Source organism: Alligator mississippiensis, chromosome 8 (assembly GCF_030867095.1).
Source record: "Alligator mississippiensis isolate rAllMis1 chromosome 8, rAllMis1, whole genome shotgun sequence".
In the NCBI taxonomy this organism is placed as follows: domain Eukaryota; kingdom Metazoa; phylum Chordata; order Crocodylia; family Alligatoridae; genus Alligator; species Alligator mississippiensis.
The window spans coordinates 23,572,983-23,580,856 of NC_081831.1; the positions used below are offsets into that span (position 1 = coordinate 23,572,983).

Below are 7,874 nucleotides of genomic sequence, written 5' to 3' on the forward strand. Positions count from 1 at the left end.
ACCTATGGTTTACCCCCTACCTCTGGGCTTGGGTATGGGGCTCTTGTACCAGCTGGGGAAGCCCCAGCACAGCAGAGTTCTCAAGGGGCCATTTCTACCCCCACTGCATTGTTATGTTGGCTGAAGAGGGCACTTCACAGAGCCCAGAACACCAAGCTGTGTGCATGGGCTCAACCCCTCCCCCCACTGTCAGTGTCTCTCATTCATCTTTAAAAGAGCTGGAGCGTAGGCTGAGCCATCACAATCAAAGAGAATCAAACAGAAATCCCTAGGCAGCAGATGCCTCTAAGACCCCAGCTCCTGCAGTTGCTCAATCAATTATTCAATAGGTTAATAAATCATTAGAACAGGATATTTTAAGAGCCCAACCAGCTCCTGAATGTTGCCTTCTTGTTCCAGCTCAGGTGCAGAACAGCCATCCTGTCTTGGGGAACTCAGTTTATCTTTTGCTTTCTCTGCCACCCCTTCACCAAAAGAGGTAAGTGCCTGTTTCTTTCCCGACCCACTTCTGTTGTACTCTGGGCTAGCAAGAGACACCTTTTTCAGTCTTAGCAGCTCCATAAGGGGCTTCTCTAAATGCCTGTGAACTGTGCACTGCCCGCCAAGTCATAGCAGGTCCATGCCCCTGGGCTGCCTCCAGGTTCAGGGAGAACTGCAGTGGGAATCTCTGCACCTTTGTCTGAGAGCAGCAGTACCAAGGAGTTTTCCTTAGCTCTTTAGCACCCTCTGCTGTTCCCTGAGGAGCTGACAGAAGGCTCAGACTTGGGTTGGGGGCTACAATACAGCTGAGGCTCTATGCAGAGGATAGAAGGCAAACAAGACCAGCCCCCTTGGAAGTGATGCTGCTTGGGCCACCTCCACCCCAAACAGACGTTTTGGCTGATGTTGCCCCAGATGCCCTGGAGCCTCAAATACTCCCCAGTGACCAGGGGCTTTGGTTTCACCTCATTCCAACTATCACAGAGCTGCAAAAGTCACGTGGGCCCTAGCGGATTATCCACCCAAAAGCAAAGGCTTCCCTTTATGACTCACCTGCCCTGCCCCCCAAAACTGGGCTGGGCACTGGGGGCAGCAGCAGCAGCTCAGAAAGGAGCGTGCCTGTACATGCCACCTGTACCATTTTCAAGAGCACATGGGTCCCTGTTACCAGTCTCCCCTCTGAGCACTGGATCTGAACTCATCTAGAAGAGACAGAAGCCCTATGGAGCGACATTACCCTGGAACACCTCTAAGCCAGTGGTTCTCAACCTTCTTCAATTCAAGGCACACCTTGATAGAACCTTGGAAGAGGTCAGCTCTTAGCTTCCACTTGATTTTTCTTACACAAAAATCACGGAGCAGTTTTTCTGTTGCAGAAAACACAGAAAGATCTGAACAGGTCAGAACATTTTGCCACTCTGGATTAATACTTGAAACCTTTCTGCTTATCTTGTCAATCCTGTTTGCATGTCTAACAGCACTAACATTGTGTAGCACCTCTGAAAGGATCTTAAGATGCCCCAGAGTGGTGCAGGGTCCCAATCAAGAATCACTGCTCTAAGCACTGGGTTGGCATGGTACCCACAAGAGGCAAGGCAAGCCCATGGATAACGCATCCCATAGGTTAGTACAAAAATCACAGCAAACGTAAGAGCCTCCGCATCCTCTTTATTGAATGCCAGTGCCACCAAGGCTGGGAAATCAGCATGCAACAAGGCTGAGGGGTCCAACAAGAAACAATCCCATAGTAAAACCTATCTGAGCTTCCATATCCACCCTGGCTCAAGCAACCGCTGCTTGGTTCAGGTTACTGGTTTGTGACCCCCTGAGGCAGTGGCTGCATCTCCCTCTCTGCCTGCTCGATTTGTTCCTCTGTCAGGACAACAGGCTTGTATTTCTCGCCGAACAGTCTCTCATTAGTCTCCGAGTGGAGGTTCTGGAAGGAGATGATGCGGAGCTGCTCTGGAAGGTTCTGGAACTCCTCATCATTGATGTCAGAGTCCTTCATTTTGGCATTTAAAACCCACCAGCGCCCCCAGAACCCCACATCCAGGATGCGGCCTGGAAACTCTGTCCAGCGCGGCTGCAGGTGCTTGCACTGAGCCAAGTACAGGTCGGTCTCTGCGTCGAAAGGGGCCTCATACACCAGGGAAAAGAAGACCAGGCTCTGGTAGCGCAGCTGCCCCCAGTTCCTCAGCTGCATCAGGCGCTGAACGTGGCCCTTGGAGGTGGTGTTGCAGACCCAGGGGGAGAGGAGGAGCAGGGTGCCAGAGGCCTCGAGGAGGGAGGCATCGAAGGAGGTGTCGCTGGGGATGCGGAGGCTGCAGGCGGCTGCCCCGGCCAGCACCGAGAGGTAAAGCCCGGCTTTCCCGGGCCGTTGCCGGGCACCCACAACCACCTCCTTACAGGCTTCCACATAATCGTGCAGGAGGCTCTTCCACCACTGGCCTGCACAGGGGCAGCAAGGTCAGATGCTGCTGGCTATCAAGGGCCCAGCCCACCAAGGGGCGGCGGGTGCCCGCGCTGGGGAAGCCGACGCTCTGGGAGGGACCTGCAGCTACGCGCGGGGCCGGGATTAGAACCGAGAAGTCCGGGCTGCCAGGCCCTGCGCCAGCCCCTCCTCCCGTGGGAACCCGGGCCGCTGCCTCCCCCCCGGAAGAACCCAGGCGTCCGAGCTGCCAGGCCCTAGCCCCAGGAACCCAGGAGCCCTCCCCCTCCAACCTACCCAGGCGGCTAGCGCCGAGCCGCCCCCAGAAGCCGCGCCTGCCCCCCCGATCGAGTCCCGCGCCGCTCGTGGTGTCTGCTACCACCGCCATGGCGCCAACCGGAAACTGTTTCCGGCCGGAGGGGAAGTGGTGCCGGACCGGACGAAACCATCCCGGAGCTCGGGGGGGGGGGGGGCGGTTCCCCTTTCCTTTCCCCCCCCCCCCCCCCCGGGAGTGCGCGCGGCCAGGCCGGAGAAAGGGACACGCAGCACTGGAGCGGGGGGTGCCCGGCTTTGCCAGGACACGTCACTCCTCCCTGTCGTGCTCCCCTTGCACAGCAGGGCCCCGCCTCGGGGTGTCTCAGGAGCTCGCGCCTCAGTTTCCCCCACTCCCCCCCCCGGCCGTAACAAGCCTTCGTCTCCCCCAGGAGCCCGGGGTGCGCTGATGCTATGGCGGCCTCCGACCAGCTCCGCTTCCACGGTGAGCAGGCGGCCGCCCTCGGGGAGGTCCCGCCGGGCCGCGAGGGGACCGGACCCGGCTGCAGCAGGTGTTTTCCCTCCTCCCGCGAGGCCTTGGGGCTCTGGCGCCCCCAGAGCCCGGCCGGGCCCCGCGCCGCCCTCGGGCACTTACTGGGCGGTTGGCACGAAGCAGGGACGGACCCGCTGCCCTTGGCTTCCTGCCTCCTGGGACCGCGGGTACCCCCCGGCAAACCTCCCCCTGCCTCTGGCCGAGAGGCTCTGGCTGAGGGAGCCTGGCGTCTGCGGGGCATCTGCCAGTCCCTCATCCACGCGCGTATCCCAGCAGTTTTCCTGGGAAGGGGCACGGCGCTGGCTGGTGTGCTGTTCAGCACCCCCCCCTTCCCCCCCCCCCCCCGAGCACTTGCTAGCGGCCCTTGAGCCTGCTCCCTTCCTTGTTTTTTCTTTCGTTGCCCCAAATACTCTCGTTAGGTCTTCATAGGTTTGCCTAGTGGAGGGAGGTTTATAGCTCCCGGGTGAGCCAGGCCCACACTCCTCTGGGCATAACAAATAGGTCTGCCTAATGGAGACAGTGTGGTCTGGCAGTTAGAGCATAAAACTGGGACCTGGGTCCTTCTGGCCAAGATAGAAGTACCTTCTGTATCATCGTAACGAGGGTGATGAACTCCCCAGCTCCTTCAAGGCATGACACTGGGAGGGTGCAGGCTCAGGAGTGAGGGGCTGGACTAGGCAGTGGCCCCTGAGCCCTGGGCTGTGATGGCTGGCGCTTTACCCCTGCAGAATTTGATGAGGCCGCCGACCTGCTGGCTGCAACCCCCGATGCAACAACCACCAGTGTCAGTGAGCGGCAGAGCCATGTGGCCCTGGATGTGGGCTCCAGCTATGACGAGAACGAGGAGGGCGATGAGAGCGATAAGACAGAGGTCGGGGGCAAAGCTAGCGTGCATGGGCAGGAGGGTGGCAGGACTAGTCTGGAGGGGAGTGCTGGCTCCAGGTCGGGCCCAAGGTTGGCTGGGGCAGGGAGTGTGCACTAGTGGAATAAAGAGCCCTTCACTTCCCAGCCCTAGGTCCAGATCCAGCCTGGGCAGCTGTGCCTGGGCTGTTCCCAGCTGCTGCTAGCTGTGGAAGCCATCGGGGTCCAAGTAGATCAAGTATTTCTACCTCAGTTGTGGCTCTCTCTGGAGATGGGGCTCCTGCCTGGCATGCTGGGTAATCCCAGTTGCTTGGAGCAGCTGGGGTGGGGTGCACTGGTCTGGGAGGGAGCTGGGCTCACAGTTGGAGGTGCTTGGGGTTCTCTGTGGGTAAGGCTGGTGGGGCCGCGTGGTAACATACATTCCCTTCCTCGCAGCTGCTGAGCGGCCAGAAGCAGCCACCAAGTTTCTGGACCTTCGAGTACTACCAGGCCTTCTTTGATGTCGACACCTACCAGGTAATGGAGCCTGCGCCCTTGTGGGAAGGCAGCATTCTGACACAGGCAGTTAGAGATGCTGGCAGGAATGAGTCCCATAGATTCATGGGTTTCTCAGCTCCCAGAGGCTTTGTACATTATTAGGTATAGTATGGTAGCACCTGAGAGCCTCAGTCGCAGGCCAGAGCCCCATTGCACTAGGGACTGTACATTATGTATTATAATCATATTGGGAAGCCCCCACCTAGGACCAGGATGCAGCTTTGCTCTCTGGTTGCTGCCTGGTGAGCCCAGAAAGCTGCCTGCCTCACTCCACTCCTGCTTTCTTCACTGTAGGTGCTGGACAGGATCAAGGGATCGCTGCTTCCACTACCAGGGAAGAACTTTGTGCGGCATTATCTACGGAACAACCCTGACCTGTATGGTGAGCCCAGAGGGGGTCCATGATGTGGGGCAGGCCAGGGCAGTGCAGGCTGAGCCCTTTTGGCCTCCTGTGCCCCAGGGCTCAGGTGCCATCCGTCAACCAGAGCAAAGCAGGGCATCTTTGGTCTCTGGCTTCTGCCCCAGCCTGGGCTCAAGGTCGCACTACCCTTGGCCTCTTCCAGGGCCCTTCTGGATCTGCACTACGCTGGTGTTCACACTGGCCATCAGTGGCAACCTGTCCAACTTCCTGGAGAAGCATGGCAACACCTCCTTCCGCTACAGCCCCCAGTTCCACAAAGGTGAGGGGTAGGTATGGGACAGGCAGGCATGGGCCAGGCCCCATGAGAACCCACCAGGCTCCTGGGCAAACTTGACCCCTGCCAGGCACAAAGCTTTAAGTGAAAAGAACCTAGGAGTCTTGGCTCCCAGCCCCAAACCACAAGACCTCCTTCCTCTCCCAGTTGTGGGGGGAACCCAGGTGTCAAGGTCCTCGGTTCCCCCTGCTCTAACCCACCAGACCCGTCCCTTCCCACAGCTGGGAGAGAACCCAGGAGGCCTGGACCCCACCTCTTGGCATTTGAGTCTCAGCTTTGAGCTGATTCACTGTTGGCTGCTTTGCTGTCCTAGTGCCTGTAGCATGTACCGTGGGTGGTGGTTGTTGGGGGGGGGGGGGAACAACACAAAAGGCCCCCCCAGCTGGCTGGCTGGCCGGCCGGCCGCAGAGCACTGGGTGACAGGAGCCCATCCATTGGCAGTGACCATTGCAGGCGTTGCCATCTATTGCTATGCGGGGCTGGTGCCGCTGGCCCTGTGGGGCTACCTGCAGTGGCGCAAGGGTGTCTGCCTCAATGTGGCCTCCTACACCCTCCTGGAGACTGTGTGCGTCTATGGCTACTCCCTCTCAGTGTACATCCCTGCCTCGGTGAGTTTCCTGGGCCCCAAATCCTCCAAGGGGATAGGCTGAGTCTGGTCATGGAGCTGCCCTCTTGGGAAGCTGGTGGGGGTAGGGAACTCACCCCTGTCCCCTCTGCCATGGGCACCATGTCCTCTAACCCCTGGGCCCAGCTCAGCCATTTTAGCTAGTTGTCTTTGCTGAGACTGAATTTCCAGCCTGTTTGCTCCTGCCCTGCTATTTACCTCCAGACGTGGCGCCCTGCTCCCATCTGTGTTTACCTTCTGGGTGGTGGGTGCCCAGAGCTGCAGGCAGGGTCCCTGGTGCAGTGTAGACTCACAAGTATGAAGGCAGCTTAGATCCCCAGGGCTCCCTAGAGCCAGAATGTGCCATCCAGATCCTGGCCTGGACAACTCCTGCATCTCAGAACTGTGGGGCCCATGATCCTTGCTCATGCTTACCCCCTCCCTGTCCCGGTCTTGAGCAGGTGCTGTGGCTCATTCCAGTCTCCTGGCTGCAGTGGCTGCTGATCGCCACCGCTATGACACTCTCCGGGTCTGTGCTAGTTCTCACCTTCTGGCCACTCATCCGCTTAGACAGCCGGGCTGCCACATTGGCTGTACTGACCATTGTCCTCGCCCTCCACGCGCTACTGGCTGTAGGCTGCAAGGTACCCAAGGCCCAGCATCTTGTGGGGCAGAATAGGGGAGACCTATGCTTGGGCAGGGTCATGGCAGCTGTTGCTCAGTTTGGGTCTGGTGTTTGTTCTCTAGAGATCCGGGGGGGGGGGCACGTGCCTCAGATCTGGAACCAGGGACCTAAGCCAGGTCCCCCCACCCCCATTATGTGTACTTCTCGCTCAATTTCTTCTTGCAGCTCTACTTCTTCCAGAAGCCAGTATATGCTGTCCCTCTCCACTCTGCCTACACTAAGGCTCCAGGGGGGGCACAGCTACTTACAGCCTCTCACCCCCGCCTCAACAGCTCCATGACTACCCCCCTCCGTTTCTGAAGGATGGCAGGTGAGAGCTGGCCAGGGGGGCATGGGGCAGAACTGGTTCCCCCTGTGCCCTAGTTCCTGGCCAGAGAAGATGCCCCTAACTCTATCCCCACCACAGCCAGGGTTTCAAGCAGCAGCTGAGGCACCTGTTATGGGAACATGGGACAGACTCTGAGGAGCAGGACCCTGGGGCACGGTGGTCTCTATGCCAGGGCATGACAGGTGCAGCCCCCTGGAGACCCTGTACCAGCTTGGATTCACCCTTGTACTGCTGTTTCAGACTTTGGAGGACCAGCCTCTTCTCTTTGCCTCTAGGGCTGTGTGAAGCCATCAGCCAGCTCCCCAAACCAGTTCAGATGGATGCTCCATCACACCCGCTGTAGCTCCTTCGACACTGACCAGCCCTGTTGGTAACACATGGCAGCTGCCTGCTCTCAATCTCTCCTCCAGGCTAAAGCTCCACTCTGCTTGAGCCCAGCCCGTTCCCAGAAGTCCTGGTTATTCTCAGCAGCAAGGGTGACTACCCTTGGTCGCAGCATCCTTGTGGCACTGGGGGGGGCTGAAGTGGACTGTGCCTGCCATAGGGCATCCGTGGGAAGCAGGCAGCAGGTCTCAGGTTTCTCAGTGAACAATTTTTATATGCACAAGTTGCTGGAATAAACAGCAAGACTGCTCCCACCTGGTGCTGAGCAGGGCTGTTTCTTGCACTGGCATCTTTTGCCCATTGGGCTATGTCACAGACTCCCCTTGTGCTGTCTCCAGGCAAGTGTCAGACCCCCACAGGCAGGGGCCTCCAAGCAGCTCCAGGATTGTCACCCTAGCTGCTAAGCTGCCAGCCAAGAGGCATGGGCCAAGTCTGACTCCTGGGAGCAGCTGGTTAGTGCTGCAGGAGCTGGGGACATTAGGAGCAAAGAGTTCTGAGGCAGTTATCTGGGCCTTGGTTCCCCTCCTGCCCCAGAGCCAACCTCCCCCAACTGTTGGCTGGTGACTAG

At 58.7% G+C, this 7,874-nt stretch overlaps 2 protein-coding genes across 7 annotated transcripts; one reads left to right on the plus strand and one right to left on the minus strand.

The window, feature by feature from the left end:
- Window positions 1-1,627: 1,627 nt before the first annotated feature.
- Window positions 1,628-2,816, minus strand: TIMM29 (translocase of inner mitochondrial membrane 29). Its single transcript, XM_006265573.4, has 2 exons — window positions 2,705-2,816; window positions 1,628-2,427 (listed from the first exon to the last, which is right to left on the minus strand). The coding sequence occupies exons 1-2, from the start codon at window positions 2,793-2,795 to the stop codon at window positions 1,787-1,789; spliced, it is 732 nt and encodes a 243-aa protein (XP_006265635.1). The 5' UTR covers window positions 2,796-2,816; the 3' UTR covers window positions 1,628-1,786.
- A 92-nt stretch (window positions 2,817-2,908) lies between these two features.
- Window positions 2,909-7,560, plus strand: YIPF2 (Yip1 domain family member 2). 6 transcript variants are annotated; one of them, XR_002089876.2, is made up of 10 exons: window positions 2,910-3,164; window positions 3,941-4,083; window positions 4,509-4,589; window positions 4,905-4,992; window positions 5,174-5,290; window positions 5,747-5,913; window positions 6,371-6,553; window positions 6,760-6,904; window positions 7,001-7,104; window positions 7,198-7,560. XR_002089876.2 is itself a non-coding variant. In XM_006265575.4 (9 exons), the coding sequence occupies exons 1-8, from the start codon at window positions 3,134-3,136 to the stop codon at window positions 6,892-6,894; spliced, it is 945 nt and encodes a 314-aa protein (XP_006265637.2). In that variant the 5' UTR covers window positions 2,910-3,133; the 3' UTR covers window positions 6,895-6,904; window positions 7,001-7,560. The 6 variants fall into 6 exon arrangements, 5 of the variants coding, with proteins under 5 accessions (XP_019341722.1, XP_006265637.2, XP_014461760.1 ...); XM_006265575.4 differs by having other exon boundaries at window positions 7,001-7,560; XM_014606274.3 differs by lacking the exon at window positions 7,001-7,104 and having other exon boundaries at window positions 7,163-7,560.
- The last annotated feature ends 314 nt before the right edge of the window (window positions 7,561-7,874 follow it).